Source organism: Carcharodon carcharias, chromosome 38, assembly GCF_017639515.1.
Source record: "Carcharodon carcharias isolate sCarCar2 chromosome 38, sCarCar2.pri, whole genome shotgun sequence".
Taxonomy (NCBI): domain Eukaryota; kingdom Metazoa; phylum Chordata; class Chondrichthyes; order Lamniformes; family Lamnidae; genus Carcharodon; species Carcharodon carcharias.
Window position 1 is genome coordinate 2,088,743 of NC_054504.1, and position 25,595 is coordinate 2,114,337.

Genomic DNA, 25,595 nt, shown 5'->3' on the forward strand with positions numbered 1-25,595 from the left:
GAGAGTCTAGAACACGGGGGGTCCCAGTCTCAGGAGAAGGGGTCGGCCATTCTGGGCTGAGATGAAGGAGAAATGTCTTCACTCGGGAGGGTTGTGAATCTTTGGGATTCTCCACCCCAGAGAGCGGTGGGTGCTCCGTCATCGAGTAGGTTCAAGACCGGGAGATCGGGGGATTTTTGGGGAGCGAGGGGATTGAGGGATGTGGGGAGAGTGTGGGAAGGTGGAGTTGAGGGAGAAGATCAGCCACAGGCTGGATTAAGGTGGAGTTGAGGGAGAAGATCAGCCACAGGCTGGATTAAGGTGGAGTTGAGGTGGATGATCAGCCACAGGCTGGATTAAGGTGGAGTTGAGGTGGATGATCAGCCACAGGCTGGATTAAGGTGGGGTTGAGGTGGATGATCAGCCACAGGCTGGATTAAGGTGGGGTTGAGGTGGATGATCAGCCACAGGCTGGATTAAGGTGGAGTTGAGGGAGAAGATCAGCCACAGGCTGGATTAAGGTGGAGTTGAGGTGGATGATCAGCCACAGGCTGGATTAAGGTGGAGTTGAGGGAGAAGATCAGCCACAGGCTGGATTAAGGTGGAGTTGAGGTGGATGATCAGCCACAGGCTGGATTAAGGTGGAGTTGAGGGAGAAGATCAGCCACAGGCTGGATTAAGGTGGAGTTGAGGTGGATGATCAGCCACAGGCTGGATTAAGGTGGAGTTGAGGGAGAAGATCAGCCACAGGCTGGATTAAGGTGGAGTTGAGGTGGATGATCAGCCACAGGCTGGATTAAGGTGGAGTTGAGGGAGAAGATCAGCCACAGGCTGGATTAAGGTGAAGTTGAGGTGGATGATCAGCCACAGGCTGGATTAAGGTGGAGTTGAGGTGGATGATCAGCCACAGGCTGGATTAAGGTGGAGTTGAGGTGGATGATCAGCCACAGGCTGGATTAAGGTGGAGTTGAGGTGGATGATCAGCCACAGGCTGGATTAAGGTGGAGTTGAGGTGGATGATCAGCCACAGGCTGGATTAAGGTGGAGTTGAGGTGGATGATCAGCCACAGGATGGATGAAGTCTCGAGGGGCTGAATGACCTCCTGCTGCTCCTGCCTCTCCAGTTGTCATCGATCACGGACCCCGGGAGAGATTACTTGGTGCAGCATTGAGCTTGACCCCCACCCCCCCCCGATTAAGCGCACGTCCATTGAGGGGATTGAATCCATCGCTTCTCCCAGCCTTGGTGTCTCCCAATGTAAAAATACAGCTGACCATCCGGTCCTGGTGTGTTCATTCGCCGGGATTGAGGGGGTGAGGGTTGGGTGTTGGGTTTGGGGGCTGGGGAGCATGTTTGGAGTGAGGGGGGGTGGAGGTCAAGGTCGAAGGTCGAGTTTGGTTTGGGGGAGAATGTTTGGAGTTTCGGGTGTTGGTTTTCACCTCTCACTCACTATTTCCCACCTTCTCTCTCTCTCCCTCTCCTCCCTCCCTCCGTCCTTCCCTCCCTTCCTCCCTCCATCCATCCCTCACTCCCTCCCTCACTTCCTCCCTCCATCCCTTCCTCCCTCCCCTCCATCCATCCCTGCCTCTCTCCATCCATCCATCCCTCCCTCCATCCATCCCTCCCTCCATCCATCCCTCCATCCCTCCCTCTATCCATCCCTCCCTCTCTCCATCCATCCCTCCCTCCATCCATCCCTCCCTCCATCCATCCCTCCCTCCATCCATCCCTCCCTCTCTCCATCCATCCCTCCATCCCTCCCTCTCTCCATCCATCCCTCCATCCATCCCTCCCTCCATCCATCCCTCCCTCCATCCATCCCTCCCTCCATCCCTGCCTCTCTCCCTCCCTCCATCCATCCCTCCATCCATCCCTCCCTCCATCCATCCCTCCCTCCATCCATCCCTCCCTCCATCCATCCCTTCCTCCCTCTCTCCATCCATCCCTCCCTCCATCCATCCCTCCCTCCATCCATCCCTCCCTCCATCCATCCCTTCCTCCCTCTATCCATCCATCCCTCCATCCATCCCTCTCTCCATCCATCCATCCCTCCCTCCATCCATCCATCCCTTCCTCTATCCCTCCCTCCATCCCTTCCTCTCTCCCTCCATCCATCCCTCCCTCCATCCCTCCCTCCCTCCATCTATCCTTCCCTCCATCCCTCCCTCCATCCATCTATCCTTCCCTCCATCCCTCCCTCCATCCATCCATCCCTCCCTCTATCCCTCCCTCCATCCATCCCTCCCTCCATCCATCCCTCCCTCCATCCATCCCTCCCTCCATCTATCCTTCCCTCCATCCCTCCCTCCCTCCCTCCATCCCTCCCTCCATCTATCCTTCCCTCCATCCCTCCCTCCATCCCTCCCTCCATCCATCCCTCCCTCCATCCCTCCATCCATCCCTCCCTCCATCCATCCCTCCCTCCATCCATCCCTCCCTCCCTCCATCCCTCCCTCCATCCCTCCCTCCATCTATCCGTCCCTCCATCTATCCTTCCCTCCATCCCTCCCTCCATCCATCCCTCCATCCATCCCTCCCTCCCTCCCTCCCTCCATCTATCCTTCCATCCATCCCTCCCTCCCTCCATCTATCCATCCCTCTCTCCCTCCCTCCATTCTCTCCTCAGTTTCAATGAGAAGTCCCTCGGAAGGCTCCCGCCCAGACTTGAATCACCGCCGGCGCGTCTCGCCCCCACCATGAGCTACCACGGCAACGGCTACTACCGGAGGTCGCCGCCTCCTCCTCCTCCTCCTCCCCCACCCCCACCCCCACCCCCACCACCCCCGCCCCCGCCTCCAGCACCCCCCCACCACCACCAACCCCCGCTCCCACCCGGCGTGGGAATGGCTGGCCTGGGGGGCATCGCCCAGCTCACCCCCGCCCTCTTCCTGAGTGGGGGGGCAGCGGCCACCAGCCGGCACGCCGTCTACGCCCGGGGCATCACCTGCATCGTCAACGCCACCCTGGAGATCAGCAGCCCCCGCTGGCCAGATGTGGAGTACCTCAAGGTACCTCTACCTGACCTGCCGCATGCCCCCCTCTCCCTCTACTTCGACACGGTCGCCGACAAGGTCCAGCAGGTGTCCCGCAAGAACGGGCGGGTGCTGGTCCACTGCGTGGCCGGGGTTAGCCGCTCCGCCACGCTGTGCATCGCCTACCTGATGAAACACCACAAGCAGAGCCTGCGGGAGGCCCACAGCTGGGTCCGGTCCCGGCGGCCGGTCGTCAGGCCCAACCACGGCTTCTGGCGCCAGCTGATCGACTACGAGAAGCGGCTCTTCGGCAAGAACACCGTCCGAATGGTGCCCTCGCCCGTGGGGATGGTGCCCGACCTCTACGAGAAAGAGACGCGGGGCTTGATGCCCTACTGGACCTTCCGATGAGGAGCCTCCGAGACCAGGAAGTCACAGCCCTGATGATTTTTCGGGGGTGGGGGGGGGGGGAGGGGAGGGGGGAGGTGGGGGTGGTTGGGAGGGAGGGGGAGAAGACGACGAAAAACAAAAAGTAACGCTGGATTAATGGATAAATAAAACTCCTGTCATCCAAGAATGGAGGAACGAAGTGAGATTGGGAGGTTTGAGGGGGGTGGTGGGGGGGGGGGTGCGAGAGCCGAGCTACAGTCCCTCGGTCCGATCCGCGGGATCGGAGAGACGGAGTCTCCTTAAATTTTGCCTGGAGGTCAAGACTGGGCTCAGTGAGGATCATTAATGGCGGCGTGGATCTAAGCTGGATCCCAGTGAAGATCCTGATCTCGCTGTGAAGACAGATCTGACCTGGATCTCAGTGAAGATCCTGATCTCGCTGTGAAGACAGATCTGACCTGGATCTCAGTGAAGATCCTGATCTCGCTGTGGAGACAGATCTGACCTGGATCTCAGTGAAGATCCTGATCTCGCTGTGAAGACAGATCTGACCTGGATCTCAGTGAAGATCCTGATCTCGCTGTGGAGACAGATCTGACCTGGATCTCAGTGAAGATCCTGATCTCGCTGTGAAGGCAGATCTGACCTGGATCTCAGTGAAGATCCTGATCTCGCTGTGGAGACAGATCTAAGCTGGATCCCAGTGAAGATCCTGATTTTGCTGTGAAGACAGATCTAACCTGGATCCCAGTGAAGATCTTGATCTCGCTGTGGAGACAGATCTAACCTGGATCCCAGTGAAGATCTCAATCTCGCTTTGGAGACAGATCTAACCTGGATCCCAGTGAAGATCCTGATCTCGCTGTGAAGACAGATCTAACCTGGATCCCAGTGAAGATCCTGATCTCGCTGTGGAGACAGATCTAACCTGGATCCCAGTAAAGATCCTGATCTCGCTGAGAAGACAGATCTAACCTGGATCCCAGTGAAGATCTCAATCTCGCTGTGGAGCAGATCTAACCTGGATCCCAGTGAAGATCTCAATCTCGCTCTGAAGACAGATCTGACCTGGATCTCGGTGAAGATCTCAATCTCACTGTGGAGACAGATCTAACCTGAATCCCAGTGAAGATCCTGATCTCACTGTGAAGACAGATCTAACATGGATCCCAGTGAAGATCCTGATCTCGCTGTGAAGACAGATCTAACCTGGATCCCAGTGAAGATCTCAATCTCACTGAGGAGACAGATCTAACCTGGATCCCAGTGAAGATCCTGGTCTCACTGTGATGACAGATCTAACCTGGATCCCAGTGAAGATCCTGATCTCGCTCTGAAGACAGATCTGACCTGGATCCCAGTGAAGATCTCAATCTCGCTGTGAAGACAGATCTAACCTGGATCCCAGTGAAGATCCTGATCTCGCAGTGGAGACAGATCTAACCTGGATCCCAGTGAAGATCCTGATCTCTCTATGGAGACTGATCTAACCTGGATCCCAGTGAAGATCTCAATCTCACTGTGGAGACAGATCTAACCTGGATCCCAGTGAAGATCCTGATCTCTCTGTGGAGACAGATCTAACCTGGATCCCAGTGAAGATCTCAATCTCACTGTGAAGACAGATCTAATCTGGATCCCAGTGAAGATCCTGATCTCGCTGTGGAGACAGATCTAACCTGGATCACAGTGAAGATCCTGATCTCGCCGTGAAGACAGATCTAACCTGGATCCCAGTGAAGATCTCAATCTCACTGTGGAGACAGATCTAACCTGGATCCCAGTGAAGATCCTGATCTCACTGTGAAGACAGATCTAACCTGGATCCCAGTGAAGATCTCAATCTCACTGTGAAGACAGACCTAACCTGGATCCCAGTGAAAATCTCAATCTGACTGTGAAGACAGATCTAACTTGGATTCCAGTGAAGATCCTGATCTCACTGTGGAGACAGATCTAACCTGGACCCCAGTGAAGATCCTGATCTCACTGAAGAGTCAGATCTAACCTGGATCCCAGTGAAGATCCTGATCTCATTGTGGAGACAGATCTAACCTGGATCCCAGTGAAGATCTCAATCTCACTGTGAAGACAGATCTAACCTGGTTCCCAGCGAATGTTCGCTCTCAGGATGGTGATTGTAGATCTGGGGATTTGCTGGGGTCACCATTGGCTGCTATCTGAGATGCCCACTCATTGAGCTGCCAGTGCCTGTGTGGTGTGTGGAATTGGCGGAGCGAGGGTCAATCTGTACCCCTTCCTGAGAGATGTCAAACCTGGGGAAAAAGGGTGGGGGAAGCAGCTTGTGCTGGGGTGGGGGGGTGGTGGGGAGAGAGAGAGAGAGAGAGAGAGTGTGTGTTGCTGTGCCGAGGGTTGTTCGGGTTGATAGAAGGCTTAAAGCTTCAGATCAGCAAGGGTTTCTTCCCGCTCTTCTCAAGAGCATCAAGGAGGTGGGGGCATTGAATCCATCTCGCTGGTGTCCAAGCCAAAAGTAACCCATCTGCATTAACATTAACCCATTGGATGCTCTCTCCCCTGGGTACATTAACCCATTGGATCCTATCTCTCCCCTGGGTACATTAAACCATTGGATGCTCTCTCCCCTGGGTACATTAACCCATTGGATCCTATCTCTCCCCTGGGTACATTAACCCATTGGATGCTTTCTCCCCTGGGTACATTAACCCATTGGATCCTCTCTCTTCTGGGTACATTAACCCATCGAATACTCTCCCCTGGGTACATTAACCCATTGAGTCCCCTCCCCGAGGTATACAAACGTGTTTATAGCTCCCTAACACTCAACATTCAGCCATCACAGATATACGAGAAAGACAAGTATCTGGCCAATGTCCGGAGTATCTCGCTCTCTCTCTCTCATTCGGGAATATGGACAGAGGTCCAGGATTATCTAGTCCAGGGCCTACAGCGATCACTGTCAACACCAGCATCATCGAAGCACCTTCTCCACACCCGGTTATTCACCGTGTCACAAAACGCCAGCATTCGGACACAGGATCACACGCTCAGGATCGGAGAGCGGGAGATGAAGTAATAGCACGTGGGAGCAGCAAATCTGAATTCGATCTGTGATAATCATGTTACAATGACAAGTGGATTAACGTCAGACTGACAAAGGGAGCTGGGGAGGGAGAGGGTACTGAATGACAGTGTGAGGGAGCTGGATTAACATCAGTAGAGATACAGTCAGTAACACAGGGCAGCTGGGGAGAGAGAGGTTAATGATTGACAGTGTGAGGGAGCTGGATTAACATCAGTAGAGATACAGTCAGTAAAACGGGGCGCTGGGGGGGGAGGGGTTAGTGAGTGACAGTGTGAGGAAGCTGGATTAACATCAGTAGAGATACAGTCAGTAACACAGGGAGCTGGGGGGAGAGGGGTTACTGAGTTACAGAGTGAGGGAGCTGGATTAACATCAGTAGAGATACAGTCACTAACAGAGGGCGCTGGGGGAGACGGTTCAGTAAGTAAGAGTGTGATGGAGCTAGATTAACATCAAGAGAAATACAGTCAATAACAGGGTGCTGGGGGGAGAGGAGTTACTAAGTGATGGTGTGAGGAAGCTGGATTAACATAAGTAGAGATACAGTCAGTAACACACGGATCTGGGGGGAGAGGGGTAACTGAGTGACAGTGTGAGGGAGGTGGATTAATATCAGTAGAGATACAGTCAGTAACACAGGGAGCTGGGGGGAGAGGGGAAACTGAGTGACAGTGTGAGGGAGGTGGATTAATATCAGTAGAGATACAGTCAGTAACACACGGATCTGGGGGGAGAGGGGTAACTGAGTGACAGTGTGAGGGAGGTGGATTAATATCAGTAGAGATACAGTCAGTAACACGGAGCTGGGGGGAGAGGGGATAGTGAGTGACAGTGTGAGGGAGCTGGATTAACATCAGTAGAGATACAGTCAGTAACACGCGGCACTCGGGGGAGAGGAGTCACTGAGTGATAAGGTGAGGGAGCTGGCTTTACATCAGTAGAGATACAGTCAATAACATTGGGCACTGGGGGAGAGAGGGGTTACTGAGTGACAGTGTGAGGGAGCTCGATTAACATCAGTAAAGATACAGCCAGTAACACAAGGTGTGAGGTATTGAGGGGTTACTGAGTGACAGTGTGAGGGAGCTGGATTAACATCAGTAGAGATACAGTCAGTAACAAAGGGCGCTGGGGGGAGAGGGATTACTGAGCGACAGTGTGAGGGAGCTGGATTAACATCAGTAGAGATACAGTCAGTAACACAGGGATATGGGAGGAGAGGGGTTAGTGAGTGACAGTGTAAGGGAGCTGGATTATCATCAGTAGAGATACAGGCAGTAACACAGGGCGCTGGGGGGATAGGGGTTACTGAGTGACAGTGTGAGGGAGTTGGATTAACATCAGTAGAGATAAGGTCAGTAACACAGGGAGCTGGGGGAAGAGGGGTTACTGAGTGACAGTGTGATGGAGCAAGATTAACATCAGTAGAGATACAGTCAGTTAAACGGAATCAGGGGAGAGGGGTTACTGAGTGACAGTGTGAGGGAGCTGGATTAACATCAGGAGAGAAACAGTCAGTAACACAGGGAGCTGGGGGAAGAGGGGTTACTGAGTGACAGTGTGATGGAGCTGGATTAACATCAGTAGAGATACAGTCAGTAACACAGGGCGCTGGAGGGAGAGGGGTTACTGAGTGACAGTGAGGGAGAGCTGGATTAACATCAGTAGAGATACAGTCAGTAACACACGGATCTGAGGGGAGAGGGTTAACTGAGTGACAGTGTGAGGGAGGTGGATTAATATCAGTAGAGATACAGTCAGTAACACAGGGAGCTGGGGGTAGAGGGGTAACTGAGTGACAGTGTGAGGGAGCTGGATTAACATCAGGAGAGATACAGTCAGTAACACGCGGCACTCGGGGGAGAGGAGTCACTGAGTGATAAGGTGAGGGAGCTGGATTTACATCAGTAGAGATACAGTCAATAATATTGGGCACTGGGGGAGAGAGGTTACTGAGTGACAGTGTGATGGACCTGGATTAGCATCAGTAGAGATACAGACAGTAACACAGGGAGATGGGGGGAGAGGGGTTACTGAGTGACAGTGTGAGGGAGCTGGATTAACATCAGTAGAGACACAGTCAGTAACAGAGGGATCTTGGGGGAGATGGGTTACTGAGTGACAGTGTGAGGGAGCATGATTAACATCAGTAGAGGTACAGTCAGTAACACAGGGCGCTGGGGGGAGAGGGGTTACTGAGTAACAGTGTGAGGGAGTTGGATTAACATCAGTAGAGATACAGTCAGTGACACACAGCATTCGGGGAGAGGGGATACTGAGTGACAGTGTGAGGGATCTGGATTAACATTAGTAGAGACACAGTCAGTAACAGAGGGATCTTGGGGGAGAGGGGTTACTGAGTGACATGTGAGGGAGCTGGATTAACATCAGTAGAGACACAGTCAGTAACACTGGGAGCTGGGGGGAGAGGGGTTACTGATTCACAGTGTGAGGGAGCTGGATTAACATCATTAGAGATAGAGTCAGTAACACAGTGGACTGGGGGGAGATGGGTTATTGAGTGACAGTGTGAAAAGCTGGATTAACATCAGTAGAGATAAGTCAGTAACACACAGCACTAAGGGAGAGGGGTTACTGTGTGAAAGTGTTTGGGCGCTGGATTTACTTCAGTCGAGATACAATAAGTAAATCGAGGCGCTGGGGGAGAGGTGTTACTGAGTGACAGTGTGAGGGACTGGATTAATATCAGTAGAGATACAAGCAGTAACACAGGGTGCTGGGGGGAGAGGGGTTACTGAGTTACAGTGTGTTTGAGCTGAATTAATATCAGTAGAGAGAAAGTCAGTAACACACGGCACTAAGGGAGAGGGGTTACTGAGTGACAGTGTGAGGGAGCTGGATTAACATCAGTAGAGATACAGTCAGTAACATAGTGCGCTAAAGGGAGAGGGGTTACTGAGAGACAGTGCGACGGAGCTGGATTAACATCAGTAAAGATACAGTCAGTAACACAGGGAGCTGGGGGGAGAGGGGTTACAGAGTGACAGTGTGAGGGAGCTGGATTAACATCAGTAGAGATACTGTCAGTAACACAGGGCGCTGGGGGAAGAGGGGTTACTGAGTGACAGTGTGATGGAGCTGGATTAACATCAGTAGAGATACAGTCAGTAACACAGAGCGCTAGGGGAAGAGGGGTTACTGAGTGACAGTGTGGGGGAGCTGGATTAACATCAGTAGAGATACAGTCAGTAACATAGGGCGCTGGAGGGAGAGGGGTTACTGAGTGAAAGTGAGGGAGAGCTGGATTAACATCAGTAGAGATACAGTCAGTAACACAGGGAGCTGGGGGAGAGGGGTTACTAAGTGACGGTGTGAGGAAGCTGGATTAACATAAGTAGAGATACAGTCAGTAACACACGGATCTGGGGGGAGAGGGGTAACTGAGTGACAGTGTGAGGGAGGAGGATTAATATCAGTAGAGATACAGTCAGTAACACTCGTCAGTCGGGGGAGAGGAGTCACTGAGTGATAAGGTGAGGGAGCTGGATTTACATCAGTAGAGATACAGTCAATAACATTGGGCACTGGGGGAGAGAGGTTACTGAGTGACAGTGTGATGGACCTGGATTAGCATCAGTAGAGATAAAGTCAGTAACACAGAGCACTGGGGGTGATGGTTTACTGAGTGACAGTGTGAGGGAGCTGGATTAACATCAGTAGAGATACAGTCAGTAACACAGGGAGCTGGGGGGAGAGGTGTTACTGAGTGACAGTGTGAGGGAGCTGGATTAACATCAGTAGAGATACAGTCAGTAACACAGAGAGCTGCAGTGCGAGAAGTTACTGAGTAACAGTGTGAGGGAGATGGGTTAACATCAGTAGAGATACAGTCAGTAACACAGGGCACTGGGGAGAGAGAGGGTTACCGAGTGACAGTGTGAGGGAGCTGGATTAACATCACTAGAGATACAGTCAATAACACAGGGAGCTGGGGGGAGAGGGGTTACTGAGTGACAGTGTGAGGGAGCTGGATTAACATCAGTAGAGATACAGTCAGTAACACAGGGCGCTGGGGGGAGAGGGGTTACTGAGTTACAGTGTGAGGAAGCTGGATTAACAGCAGCAGAGAAACAGTCAGTAGCACAGGGCGCTGGGGGGACAAGGTCCATTGAGTGACAGTGTGAGGAAGCTGGATTAACATCAGTAGAGATACAGTCAGTAACACAGGACGCTGGGGGGAGAGGGGTTACTGAGTGACAGTGTGAGGGAGCAGGATTAACATCAGAAGAGATACAGTGAGTAACAGAGGGAGTTAGGTGGAGAGTGGTTTCTGAGTGACAGTGTGAGGGAGCTGGATTAACATCAGTAGAGATACAGTCAGTAACACAGGGAGCAGGGGGGAGAGGGGTTACTGAGTGACAGTGTTAGGGAGTTAGATTAACATCAGTAGAGATATAGTCAGACACACGGGGCGCTGGGGGCAGAGGGGTTACTGAGGGACAGTGTGAGGGAGCAGGATTATCATCAGTAGAGATACAGTCAGTAACACAGGGAGCTGGGGGTAGAGGGGTTACTGAGTGAGGGAGCTGGAATAACATCAGTAGAGATACAGTCAGTAACACAGGGAGCTGGGGAGAGAGGGGTTACTGAGAGACAGTGTGAGGGAGCAGGATTATCATCAGTAGAGATACAGTCAGTAACACAGGTTGCTGGGGGTAGAGGGGTTACTGAGTGAGGGAGCTGGAATAACATCAGTAGAGATACAGTCAGTAACACAGGGAGCTGGGGGGAGAGGGGTTACTGAGTGACAGTGTGAGGGAGCTGGGTTAACATCAGTTGAGATACAGTCAGTAACACAGGGAGCTGGGGGGAGAGGGGTTACTGAGTGACAGTGTGAGGGAGCTGGATTAACATCAGTAGAGATACAGTCAGTAACACTGGGCACTAAGGGAGAGTGGTTACTGAGTGACAGTGTGAGGGAGCTGGATTAACATCAGTAGAGATACTTTCAGTAAAAAAGTGCGCTAAAGGGAGAAGGGTTACTGAGTGACAGTGTGAGGGAGCTGGATTAACATCAGTAGAGATACAGTCAGTAACAGAGGGAGCTGGGGGAGAGGGGTTACTGAGTGACAGAGTGAGGGAGCAGGATTAACATCAGTAGAGATACAGTCAGTAACACAGGGAGCTGGGGGGAGAGGGGTTACTGAGTGACAGTGTGAGGGAGCTGGATTAAAATCAGTACAGATACTGTCAGTAACTCAGGGAACTGGGGGGAGAGGAGATACTGAGTGACAGTGTGAGGGAGCTGGATTAACATCAGTACAGATACAGTCAGTAACACAGGGGGCTGGGTGAGAGGGTTTATTGAGTGACAGTGTGAGGGTACTGGATTAACATCAGTAGGGGTACAGTGATAAACAAAGGGCACTCGGGGAGAAGTGTTACTGAGTGAGGGAGCTAGATTAACATCAGTAGAGATACCTTCAGTAACACAGGGAGCTGGGGAGAGATGGGTTAGTGAGTGAAAGTATGAGGGAGCTGGATTAAAATCAGTAGAGATACAGTCAGTAACACAGGGCGTTTGGGGAGAGGGGTTACTGAGTGACGGTGAGGGAGAGCTGGATTAACATCAGTACAGATACAGTCAGTAACACAGGGCGCTGGAGGGAGAGGGGTTACTGAGTGACAGTGTGAGGGAGCTGGATTAATGTTAGTAGAGATACCGTCAGTAACACACGGATCTGGGGGGAGAGGGGTAACTGAGTGACAGTGTGAGGGAGGTGGATTAATATCAGTAGAGATACAGTCAGTAACACAGGGAGCTGGGGGGAGAGGGGAAACTGAGTGACAGTGTGAGGGAGGTGGATTAATATCAGGAGAGATACAGTCAGTAACACGCGGCACTCGGGGGAGAGGAGTCACTGAGTGATAAGGTGAGGGAGCTGGATTTACATCAGTAGAGATACAGTCAATAACATTGGGCACTGGGGGAGAGAGGTTACTGAGTGACAGTGTGATGGACCTGGATGAGCATCAGTAGAGATACAGACAGTAACACAGGGTGCTGGGGGGTGAGGGGTTACTGAGTGACAGTGTGAGAGAGCTCGATTAACATCAGTAAAGATACAGCCAGTAACACAAGGTGTGGGGGATTGAGGGGTTACTAAGTGAAAGTGTGAGGGAGCTGGATGAACATCAGTAGAGATACAGTCAGAAACACAGCGCGTTGGGGGGAGAGAGTTTACTCAGTGACAGTGTGATGGAGCTGGATTAACATCAGTAGAGATACAGTTAGTAACACAGGGCACTGGGGGTGATGGTTTACTGAGTGACAGTGTGAGGGAGCTGGATTAACATCAGTAGAGATACAGTCAGTAACACAGGGCACTGGGGGTGATGGTTTACTGAGTGACAGTGTGAGGGAGCTGGATTAACATCAGTAGAGGTACAGTCAGTAACACAGGGATATGGGGGGAGAGGGGTTACTGAGTGACAGTGTAAGGGAGCTGGATTATCATCAGTAGAGATACAGGCAGTAACACAGGGCGCTGGGGGGAGAGGGGTTACTGAGTGACAGTGTGAGGGAGTGGATTAACATCAGTAGAGATAAAGTCAGTAACACACAGCACTTGGGTAGAGGAGATACTGAGTGACAGTGTGAGGGAGCTGGATTAACATCAAGAGAAATACAGTCAATAACACAGGGTGCTGGGGGGAGAGGGATTACTGAGTGACAGTGTGAGGGAGCTGGATTAACATCAGTAGAGACACAGTCAGTAACAGAGGGATCTTGGGGGAGAGGGTATACTGAGTGACAGTGTGAGGGAGTTGGATTAACATCAGTAGAGACACAGTCAGTAACACAGGGCGCTGGGAGGAGAGGGGTTACTGAGTGACAGTGTGAGGGAGCTGGATTAACATCAGTAGAGATACAGTCAGTAACACAGGGAGCTGGGGGGAGAGGGGTTACTAAGTGACGGTGTGAGGATGCTGGATTAACATAAATAGAGATACAGTCAGAAACACACGGATCTGGGGGGAGAGGGGTAACTGAGTGACAGTGTGAGGGATGTGGATTAATATCAGTAGAGATACAGTCAGTAACACAGGGTGCTGGGGGGAGAGGGGTAACTGAATGACAGTGTGAGGGATGTGGATTAATATCAGTAGAGATACAGTCAGTAACATGCGGCACTCGGGGGAGAGGAGTCATTGAGTGATAAGGTGAGGGAGCTGGATTTACATCAGTAGAGATACAGTCAATAACATTGGGCACTGGGGGAAGAGGGGTTACTGTGTGACAGTGTGAGGGAGCTGGATTAACATCAGTAGAGATACAGTCAGTAACATAGGGCGCTGGAGGGAGAGGGGTTACTGAGTGACAGTGAGGGAGAGCTGGATTAACATCAGTAGAGATACAGTCAGTAACACAGGGAGCTGGGGGGAAAGGGGTTACTATTTGACGGTGTGAGGAAGCTGGATTAACATAAGTAGAGCTACAGTCAGTAACACACGGATCTGGGGGGAGAGGGGTAACTGAGTGACAGTGTGAGGGAGGTGGATTAATATCAGTAGCGATACAATCAGTAACACAGGGAGCTGGAGGGAGAGGGGTAACTGAGTGACAGTGTGAGGGAGCTGGATTAACTTCAGTAGAGATACAGTCAGTAACACGCGGCACTCGGGGGAGAGGAGTCACTGAGTGATAAGGTGAGGGAGCTGGATTTACATCAGTAGAGATACAGTCAATGACATTGGGCACTGGGGGAGAGAGGTTACTGAGTGACAGTGTGATGGACTTGGATTAGCATCAGTAGAGATACAGACAGTAACACAGGGAGCTGGGGGGAGAGGGGTTACTGAGTGACAGTGTGAGGGAGCTGGATTAACATCAGTAGAGATACAGTCAGGAGCACTGAGAGCAGGGGGGAGAGGGGTTTCTGAGTTTCAGTGTGAGGGAGCTGGATTAACATCAATAGAGATACAGTCACTAACACAGGGCGCTGGGGGAGACAGTTCAGTAAGTAAGAGTGTGATGGAGCTGGATTAACATCAAGAGAAATACAGTCAATAACACAGGGTGCTGGGGGGAGAGGGGTTACTGAGTGACAGTGTGAGGGAGCTGGATTAATATCAGTAGAGACACAGTCAGTAACAGAGGGATCTTGGGGGAGAGGGGTTACTGAGTGACATTGTGAGGGACCTGGATTAACATCAGTAGAGGTACAGTCAGTAACACAGGGCGCTGGGGGGAGAGGGGTTACTGAGTGACAGTGTGAGGAAGCTGGATTAACATCAGTAGAGATACAGTCAGTAACACAGGGAGCTGGGGGGAGAGGGGTTACGAAGTGACGGTGTGAGGAAGCTGGATTAACATCAGTAGAGATACAGTCAGAAACACGCGGATCTGGGGGGAGAGGGGTAACTGAGTGACAGTGCGAGGGATGTGGATTAATATCAGTAGAGATACAGTCAGTAACACAGGGTGCTGGAGGGTGAGGGGTAACTGAGTGACAGTGTGAGGGATGTGGATTAATATCAGTAGAGATACAGTCAATAACATTGGCCACTGAGGGGGGAGAGGTGTCTGAGAGACAGTGTGATGGACCTGGATTAGCAACAGTAGAGATACAGTCAGTAACACAGGGAGCTGGGGGGAGAGGGGTTACTAAGTGACAGTGTGAGGGAGCTGGATTAACATCAGTAGAGATACAGTCAGTAACACAGGGCGCTGGGGGGAGTGGGGTTTCTGAGTGACAGTGTGATGGAGCTGGATTAACATCAAGAGAAATACAGTAAATAACACAGGGTGCTGGGGGGAGAGGGGTAACTGAGTGACAGTGTGAGGGAGCTGGATTAACATCAGGAGAGATACAGTCAGTAACACGCGGCACTCGGGGGAGAGGAGTCACTGAGTGATAAGGTGAGGGAGCTGGATTTACATCAGTAGAGATACAGTCAATAACATTGGGCACTGGGGGAGAGAGGGTTACTGAGTGACAGTGTGAGGGAGCTGGATTAACATCAGTAGAAATACAGTCAGTAACACAGGGAGCTGGGGGCAGAGGGGTTACTGATTGACAGTGCGAGGGAGCTGGATTAACATCAGTAGAGATACAGTCAGTAACACTGAGAGCAGGGGGGAGAGGGGTTTCTGAGTGACAGTGTGAGGGAGCTGGATTAACATCAATAGAGATACAGTCACTAACACAGGGCGCTGGGGGAGACGGTTCAGTAAGTAAGAGTGTGATGGAGCTGGATTAACATCAAGAGAAATACAGTCAATAACACAGGGTGCTGGGGGGAGAGGGGTTACTGAGTGACAGTGTGAGGGAGCTGGATTAACATCAGTAGAGACACAGTCAGTAACACACAGCACTCGGGGAGAGGGGATACTGAGTGACAGTGTGAGGTAGCTGGATTAACATCAGTAGAGACACAGTCAGTAACACAGGGATCTTGGGGGAGAGGGGTTACTGAGTGACAGTGTGAGGTAGCTGGATTAACATCAGTAGAGATACAGTCAGTAACACTGGGAGCAGGGGGGAGCGGGGTTTCTGAGTGACAGTGTGAGGGAGCTGGATTAACATCAGTAGAGATACAGTCAGTAACACAGGGCGCTGGGGGGAGAGGGGTAACTGAGTGACAGTGTGAGGGATGTGGATTAATATCAGTAGAGATACAGTCAGTAACACAGGGAGCTGGGGGGAGAGGGGTAACTGAGTGACAGTGTGAGGGAGCTGGATTAACATCAAAAGAGATACAGTCAGTAACACAGGGCACTGGGGGAGAGGGGTTACTGAGTGACAGTGTGAGGGAGTTGGATTAACATCAGTAGAGATACAGTCAGTAACACAGGGACCTGGGGGTAGAGGGGATAAGGAGTGACAGTGTGAGGGAGCTGGATTAACATCATTAGAGATACACTCAGTAACACAGTGCGCTGGGGGGAGATGGGTTATTGAGTGACAGTGTGAAAAGATGGATTAACATCAGTAGAGATACAGTCAGTAACACACAGCACTAAGGGAGAGGGGTTACTGTGTGAAAGTGTTTGGGCGCTTGATTTACTTCAGTAGAGATACAGTAAGTAAATCGCGGCGCTGGGGGTGAGGTGTTACTGAGTGACAGTGTGAGGGACTCGATTAATATCAGTAGAGATACAAGCAGCAACACAGGGTGCTGGGGGGAGAGGGGTTACTGAGTTACAGTGTGTCTGAGCTGAATTAATATCAGCAGAGATAAAGTCAGTAACACACGGCACTAAGGGAGAGGGGTTACTGAGTGACAGTGTGAGGGAGTTGGATTAACATCAGTAGAGATACAGTCAGTAACACAGGGACCTGGGGGTAGAGGGGATAAGGAGTGACAGTGTGAGGGAGCTGGATTAACATCATTAGAGATACACTCAGTAACACAGTGCGCTGGGGGGAGATGGGTTATTGAGTGACAGTGTGAAAAGATGGATTAACATCAGTAGAGATACAGTCAGTAACACACAGCACTAAGGGAGAGGGGTTACTGTGTGAAAGTGTTTGGGCGCTTGATTTACTTCAGTAGAGATACAGTAAGTAAATCGCGGCGCTGGGGGTGAGGTGTTACTGAGTGACAGTGTGAGGGACTCGATTAATATCAGTAGAGATACAAGCAGCAACACAGGGTGCTGGGGGGAGAGGGGTTACTGAGTTACAGTGTGTCTGAGCTGAATTAATATCAGCAGAGATAAAGTCAGTAACACACGGCACTAAGGGAGAGGGGTTACTGAGTGACAGTGTGAGGGAGCTGGATTAACATCAGTAGAGATACAGTCAGTAACACAGGGCGCGGGGGGAAGAGGGGTCACTGAGTGACAGTGTGAGGGAGCTGGATTAACATCAGTAGAGATACAGTCAGTAACACAGGGAGCTGGGGGGAGAGGGGTTACTGAGTGACATTGTGAGGGAGCTGGATTAACATCAGTAGAGGTACAGTCAGTAACACAGGGTGCTGGGGGGAGAGGTGTTACTGAGTGACAGTGTGAGGGAGCTGGATTAACATCAGTAGAGATACAGTCAGTAACACAGGGACCTGGGGGAGAGGGGATACGGAGTGACAGTGTGAGGGAGCAGGATTAACATCAGTAGAGATATAGTCAGTAACACAGTGTGCTGGGTGAGAACGGTTACTGAGTGACAGTGTGAGGCAGCTGGATTAACATCAGTAGAGATACAGTCAGTAACACAGGGAGCTGGGGGGAGAGGGGTTACTGAGTGACAGTGTGAGGGAGCTGGCTTAACATCAGTAGAGATACAGTCAGTAACACAGGGTTCTGGGGGGAGAGGAGTTACTGAGTGACAGTGTGAGGGAGTTGGATTAACATCAGTAGAGAAACAGTCAGTAACACAGGGCGCTGGGGGAGAGGGGTTACTGAGTGACAGTGTGAGGGAGAAGGATTAATGTTAGTAGAGATACATTGAGTAACACAGGGCGCTGGGGGGAGAGGGGTTACTTAGTGACAGTGTGGGGGAGCTGGAATAACATCAGTAGAGATACAGTCAGTAACACAGGGCGCTGGGGGGAGAGGAGTTACTGAGTGACAGTGTGAGGGAGCTGGATTAACATCAGTAGAGATACAGTCATTAACACAGGGAGCTGCGGGGCGAGAAGTTACTGAGTGACAGTGTGAGCGAGCTGGGTTAACATCAGTAGAGATACTGTCAGTAACACAGGGCGCTGGAGGGAGAGGGGTTACTGAGTGACAGTGTGAGGGAGTTGGATTAACATCAGTAGAGATATAGTAAGTAACAGAGGGAGCAGGGGAGAGAGGGGTTACTGAGTAACAGTGTGAGGGAGCTGGATTAACATCAGTAGAGATACAGTCAGTAACACAGGGCGCTGGAGGAGAGGGTTTACTGAGTGACAGTGTGAGGGAGATGGATTAACATCAGTAGAGATAAAGTCAGTAACAAACGGCACTAAGGGAGAGTGGTTACTGAGTGACAGTGTGAGGGAGCTGGATTAAAATCAGTAGAGATACAGTCAGTAACACAGGGCGCTGGGGGGAGAGGAGTTACTGAGTGACAGTGTGATGGAGCTGGATTAACCTCAGTAGAGATACAGTCAGTAACACAGGGCGTTGGGGGAGAGCGGTTACTGAGTGACAGTTTGAGGGAGATGGATTAACATCAGTAGAGATACAGTCAGTAACACAGGGTGCTGGGGGCAGAGGGGTCACTGAGTGACAGTGTGAGGGAGCTGGATTAAGATCAGTAGAGATACAGTCAGTAACACAGGGCACTGGGTGAGAGGGGTCACTGAGTGACAGTGTGAGGGAGCTGGATTAACATCAGTAGAGGTACAGTCAGTAACACAGGGCTCTGGGGGGAGAGTGGTTACTGAGTGACAGTCTGAGGGAGCTAGATTAACATCAGTAGAGATACAGTCAGTAACACAGGGAGCTGGAGGGAGAGGAGTTACTGAGTGACAGTGTGAGGGAGCTGGATTAACATCAGTAGAGATACAGTCAGTAACACAGGGTGCTGGAGGGAGAGGGGTCACTGAGTGATAAGGTGAGGGAGCTGGATTAACATCAGTAGAGATACAGTCAGTAACACAGGGAGCTGGGTGGAGAGGGGTTACTGAGTGACAGTTCGAGGGAGATGGAGCAACATCAGTAGAGATACAGTCAGTAACACAGGCAGCTGGGGGGAGAGGGGATATTGAGTGACAGTGTGAGGGAGCTGGATTAACATCAGTAGAGATAGATTCAGTAACACAGGGTGCTGGAGGGAGAGGGGTTACTGAGTTACAGTGTGAGGGAGTTGGATTAACATCAGTAGAGATACTGTCAGAAACACAGGGCACTGGGGCGAGAAGGGTTACTGAGTGACAGTGTGAGGGAGTTGGATTAACATCAGTAGAGATACAGTCAGTAACACAGTGCGATGGGGGGAGATGGGATTGTGAGTGACAGTGTGAGGGAGCTGGGTTAACATCAGTAGAGATACAGTCAGTAACACAGTGCGATGGGGGGAGATGGGATTGTGAGTGACAGTGTGAGGGAGCTGGGTTAACATCAGTAGAGATACAGTCAGTAACACAGGGAGCTGGGGGGGAGAGGGGTTACTGAGTGACAGTGTGAAAAGATGGATTAACATCAGTAGAGATACAGTCAGTAACACACAGCACTAAGGGAGAGCGGTTACGATGTGAAAGTGTTTGGGCGCTGGATTTACTTCAGTAGAGATACAGTAAGTAAATCGCGGCGCTGGAGGAGAGGTGTTACTGAGTGACAGTGTGAGGGACTGGATTAATATCAGTAGAGATAAAAGCAGTAACACAGGGTGCTGGGGGGAGAGGGGTTACTGAGTTACAGTGTTGCGGAGCTGAATTAACATCAGTAGAGATACAGTCAGTAACACAGGGTGCTGGGGGGAGAGAGGGTTACTGAGTGACAGTGTGAGGGAGCTGGATTAACATCAGCAGAGATACAGTCAGTAACACAGGGAGCTGGGGGGAGAGGGGTTTCTGAGTTACAGTGTTGCGGAGCTGAATTAACATCAGTAGAGATACAGTCAGTAACACACAGCACTAAGGGAGAGGGGTTACTGTGTGAAAGTGTTTGGGCGCTGGATTTACTTCAGTAGAGATACAGTAAGTAAATCGCGGCGCTGGAGGAGAGGTGTTACTGAGTGACAGTGTGAGGGACTGGATTAATATCAGTAGAGATAAAAGCAGTAACACAGGGTGCTGGGGGGAGAGGGGTTTCTGAGTTACAGTGTTGCGGAGCTGAATTAACATCAGTAGAGATAAAGTCAGTAACACACGGCACTAAGGGAGAGGGGTTACTGAGTGACAGTGTGAGGGAGCTGGATTAACATCAGAAGAGATACAGTCAGTAACACAGGGCGCGGGGGGAAGAGGGGTCACTGAGTGACAGTGTGAGGGAGCTGGATTAACATCAGTAGAGATAGAGTCAGTAACACAGGGAGCTGGGGGAGAGGGGTTACTGAGTTACAGTGTGACGGAGCTGAATTAACATCAGTAGAGATACAGTCATTAACATAGGGACCTGGGGGTAGAGGGGATACGGAGTGACAGTGTGAGGGAGCTGGATTAACATCATTAGAGATACACTCAGTAACACAGTTCGCTGGGGGGAGATGGGTTATTGAGTGACAGTGTGAAAAGATGGATTAACATCAGTAGAGATACTGTCAGTAACACACAGCACTAAGGGAGAGGGGTTACTGTGTGAAAGTGTTTGGGCGCTTGATTTACTTCAGTAGAGATACAGTAAGTAAATCGCGGCGCTGGGGGTGAGGTGTTACTGAGTGACAGTGTGAGGGACTCGATTAATATCAGTAGAGATACAAGCAGCAACACAGGGTGCTGGGGGGAGAGGGGTTACTGAGTTACAGTGTGTCTGAGCTGAATTAATATCAGTAGAGATAAAGTCAGTAACACACGGCACTAAGGAGAGGGGTTACTGAGTGACAGTGTGAGGGAGCTGGATTAACATCAGTAGAGATACAGTCAGTAACATAGTGCGCTAAAGGGAGAGGGGTTACTGAGTGACAGTGCGACGGATCTGGATTAACATCAGTAAAGATACTGTCAGTAACACATGGCGTTGGGGGCAGAGGGGTCACTGAGTGACAGTGTGAGGGAGCTGGATTAACATCAGTAGAGATACAGTCAGTAACACAGGGACCTGGGGGGAGAGGGGTTATGGAGTGAAAGTGTGAGGGAGCAGGATTAACATCAGTAGAGATATAGTCAGTAACAAAGGGCGCTGGGTGAGAAGGGTTAGTGAGTGACAGTGTGATGGAGCTGGATTAAGATCAGTAGAGATACAGTCAGTAACACTGGCCTCTGGGGGTAGAGTGGTTACTGATTGACGGTGGGAGAGAGATGGATTAACATCAGTAAAGATAGAGTCAGTAACTCAGGGAGATGGGGGAGAGGGGTTACTGAGTGACAGTGTGAGGGAGCTGGATTAACATCAGTAGAGATAAAGTCAGTAACATAGGGCGTTGGAGGGAGAGGGGTTACAGAGTGACAGTGTGAGGGAGCTGGATTAATGTTAGTAGAGATACAGTCAGTAAAACACGGATCTGGGGGGAGAGGGGTAACTGAGTGACAGTGTGAGGGAGGTGGATTAATATCAGTAGAGATACAGTCAGTAACACAGGGAGCTGGGGCGAGAGGGGTAACTGAGTGACAGTGTGAGGGAGGTGGATTAATATCAGTAGAGATACATTCAGTAACACAGTGCGATGGGGGGAGATGGGATTGTGAGTGACAGTGTGAGGGAGCTGGGTTAACATCAGTAGAGATACAGTCAGTAACACAGGGAGCTGGGGGGAGAGGGGTTACTGAGTGACAGTGTGAAAAGCTGGATTAACATCAGTAGGGATACAGTCAGTAACACACAGCACTAAGGGAGAGGGGTTACTATGTGAAAGTGTTTGGGCGCTGGATTTACTTCAGTAGAGATACAGTAAGTAAATCGCGGCGCTGGGGGAGAGCTGTTACTGAGTGACAGTGTGAGGGACTGGATTAATATCAGTAGAGATAAAAGCAGTAACAAAGGGTGCTGGGGGGAGAGGGGTTTCTGAGTTACAGTGTTGCGGAGCTGAATTAACATCAGTAGAGATAAAGTCAGTAACACAGGGCGCGGGGGGAAGAGGGGTCACTGAGTGACAGTGTGAGGGAGCTGGATTAACATCAGTAGAGATACAGTCAATAACACAGGGAGCTGGGGGAGAGGGGTTACTGAGTGACAGTGTGAGGGAGCTGGATTAACATCAGTAGAGATACATTCAGTAACACAGGGAGCTGGGGGAGAGGGGTTACTGAGTGACAGTGTAAGGGAGCGGGATTAACCTCAGTAGAGATACTGTCAGTAACACAGGGAGCTGGGTGGAGAGGGGTTACTGAGTGACAGTGTGAGGGAGAAGGATTAATGTTAGTAGAGATACATTCAGTAACACAGGGCACTAGGGGAAGAGGGGTTACTGAGTGACAGTGTGGGGGAGCTGGAATAACATCAGTAGATATACAGTCAGTAACACAAGGCGCTGGGGGGAGAGGGGTTACTGAGTGACAGTGTGAGGGAGCTGGATTAACATCAGTAGAGATACAGTCAGTAACACAGGGCGCTGGTTGGAGAGGGGTTACTGAGTGACAGTGTGAGGGAGCTGGATTAACATCAGTAGAGATACAGTCATTAACATAGGGAGCTGGGGGGAGAGGGGTTACTGAGTGACAGTGTGAGGGAGCTGGGTTAACATCAGTAGAGATACAGTCAGTAACACAGGGAGCTGGGGGGAGAGGGGTTACTGAGTGACAGTGTGAAAAGCTGGATTAACATCAGTAGGGATACAGTCAGTAACACACAGCACTAAGGGAGAGAGGTTACTATGTGAAAGTGTTTGGGCGCTGGATTTACTTCAGTAGAGATACAGTAAGTAAATCGCGGCGCTGGGGGAGATGTGTTACTGAGTGACAGTGTGAGGGACTGGATTAATATCAGTAGAGATAAAAGCAGTAACACAGGGTGCTGGGGGGAGAGGGGTTTCTGAGTTACAGTGTGTCTGAGCTGAATTAACATCAGTAGAGATAAAGTCAGTAACACACGGCAGTAAGGGAGAGGGGTTACTGAGTGACAGTGCGACGGAGCTGGATTAACATCAGTAGAGATACAGTCAGTAACACAGGGCGCGGGGGGAAGAGGGGTTACTGAGTGACAGTGTGAGGGAGATGGATTAACATCAGTAGAGATAAAGTCAGTAACAAACGGCACTAAGGGAGAGGGGTTACTGAGTGACAGTGTGAGGGAGCTGGATTAACGTCAGCAGAGATACAGTCAGTAACACAGGGCGCTGGGGGGAGAGGAGTTACTGAGTGACAGGGTGATGGAGCTGGATTAACCTCAGTAGATATACAGTCAGTAACACAGGGCGTTGGGGGAGAGCGGTTACTGAGTGACAGTTTGAGGGAGATGGATTAACATCAGTAGAGATACAGTCAGTAACACAGGGAGCTGGGGGGAGAGGGGTTACTGAGAGACAGTGTGAGGGAGCTGGATTAACATCAGTAGAGATACAGTCAGTAACACAAGGCGCTGGAGGGAGAGGGGTCACTGAGTGATAAGGTGAGGGAGCTGGATTAACATCAGTAGAGATACAGTCAGTAACACAGGGAGCTGGGTGGAAGGGGTTACTGAGTGACAGTTTGAGGGAGATGGAGCAACATCAGTAGAGATACAGTCAGTAACACAGGCAGCTGGGGGGAGAGGGGATATTGAGTGACAGTGTGAGGGAGCTGGATTAACATCAGTAGAGATACAGTCAGTAACATAGGCAGCTGGGGGGAGAGGGGACATTGAGTGACAGTGTGACGGAGCTGGATTATCATCAGTAGAGATACAGTCAGTAATACCGGGAGCTGGGGGTAGAGGAGTTACTGAGTGACAGTGTGAGGGAGCTGGATTAACATCAGTAGAGATACACTCAATAACACAGGGAGCTGGGGGGAGAGGAGTTACTGAGTGACAGTGTAAGGGAGCTGGATTAACATCAGTAGAGATACAGTCAGTAACACAGGGCGCTGGGGGAGAGGGGTTACTGAGTGACAGTGTGAGGGAGAAGGATTAATGTTAGTAGAGATACATTCAGTAACACAGGGCACTGGGGGGAGAGGGGTTACTGAGTGACTGTGTGAGGGAGCTGGATTAACATCAGTAGAGATACAGTCAGTAACACAGGGTGCTGGAGGGAGAGGAGTTACTGAGTGACAGTGTGAGGGAGCTGGATTAACATCAGTAGAGATAGAGTCAGTAACACAGGGCGCTGGAGAGAGAGGGGTTACTGAGTGATAAGGTGATGGAGCTGGATTAACATCAGTAGAGATACTGTCAGTAACAAAGGGCATTGGGGGAGAGGGGTTACTGAGAGACAGTGTGAAGGAGCTGGATTAATGTTAGTAGAGATACATTCAGTAACACAGGGAGCAGTGGGGAGTGGGGTTACTGAGTGACAGTGTGAGGGAGCTAGATTTACATCAGTAGAGATAAAGTCAGACACACAGGGCGCTGGGGGCAAGGGGTTACTGAATGTCAGAGTGAGGGAGCAGGATTAACATCAGTAGAGATACAGTCAGTAACAGGGCACTGGGGGGAGTGGTTACTGAGTGACAGTGTGAGGGAGCAGGATTATCATCTGTAGATATACAGTCAGTAACACAGGGTGCTGGGTGAGAGGGGGTAATGAGTGACAGTGTGATGGAGCTGGATAAAGATCAGTAGAGATACAGTCAGTAACACAGGGCGCTGGGGGGAGAGGGGTTACTGAGTGACGGTGTGAGGGAGCTGGATTAACATCAGTACAGATACTGTCAGTAACTCAGGGAACTGGGGGGAGAGGGGATACTGAGTGACAGTGTGAGGGAGCTGGATTAACATCAGTAGAGACACAGTCAGTAATACAGGGCACTGGGGGAGAGGGTTTATTGAGTGATAGTGAGAGGTAACTGGATTAACATCAGTAGAGATACAATGAGTAACAAAGGGGACTGGGGGGAGATGGGTTAGTGAATGACAGTATGAGGGAGCTGGATTTACATCAGTAGAGATACAGTCAGTAACACAGTGCGTTGGGGGAGAGGGGTTACTGAGTGACAGTGTGAGGGAGCTGGATTAAATCAGCAGAGATACAGTCAGAAACATAGGGCGCTGGAGGGAGAGGGGTTACTGAGTGACAGTGAGGGAGAGCTGGATTAACATCAGTAGAGATACAGTCAGTAACACAGGGAGCTGGGGGGAAAGGGGTTACTATTTGACGGTGTGAGGAAGCTGGATTAACGTAAGTAGTGATACAGTCAGTAACACACGGATCTGGGGGGAGAGGGGTAACTGAGTGACAGTGTGAGGGAGGTGGATTAATATCAGTAGAGATACAGTCAGTAACACAGGGAGCTGGGGGGAGAGGGGTAACTGAGTGACAGTGTGAGGGAGCTGGATTAACATCAGTAGAGATACAGTCATTAACACAGGGAGCTCGGGGGAGAGGGGTTACTGAGAGACAGCGTGAGGGAGATGGATTAATTTTACTAGAGATACAGTCAGTAACACAGGGCGCTGGGGGCAGAGGGGTTACTGAGTGACAGTGTGAGGGAGTTGCAATAATATCAGTAGAGATACAGTGAGTAACACAGGGTGCAGGGGGAGAGGGGTTACTGAGTGACA

At 50.8% G+C, this 25,595-nt stretch overlaps 2 protein-coding genes across 2 annotated transcripts; one reads left to right on the forward strand and one right to left on the reverse strand.

The window, feature by feature from the left end:
• Positions 1–2,676: 2,676 nt before the first annotated feature.
• On the forward strand, positions 2,677–3,363 carry LOC121273083 (dual specificity protein phosphatase 14-like). Its single transcript, XM_041180044.1, has 2 exons — positions 2,677–2,732; positions 2,808–3,363. Exons 1-2 carry the CDS (start codon positions 2,677–2,679, stop codon positions 3,361–3,363), a joined length of 612 nt encoding a protein of 203 aa, XP_041035978.1.
• Positions 3,364–12,919: 9,556 nt separating this feature from the next.
• LOC121273063 (putative nuclear pore complex-interacting protein family member B2) lies at positions 12,920–23,649 on the reverse strand (the record flags this gene model as incomplete). Its single annotated transcript, XM_041180015.1, has 4 exons — positions 12,920–12,933; positions 19,040–19,061; positions 19,455–19,471; positions 23,628–23,649. Coding segments are annotated over 4 exons (75 nt in total), but the record flags the coding sequence as incomplete, so codon positions are not given.
• Between the last annotated feature and the right edge of the window lie 1,946 nt (positions 23,650–25,595).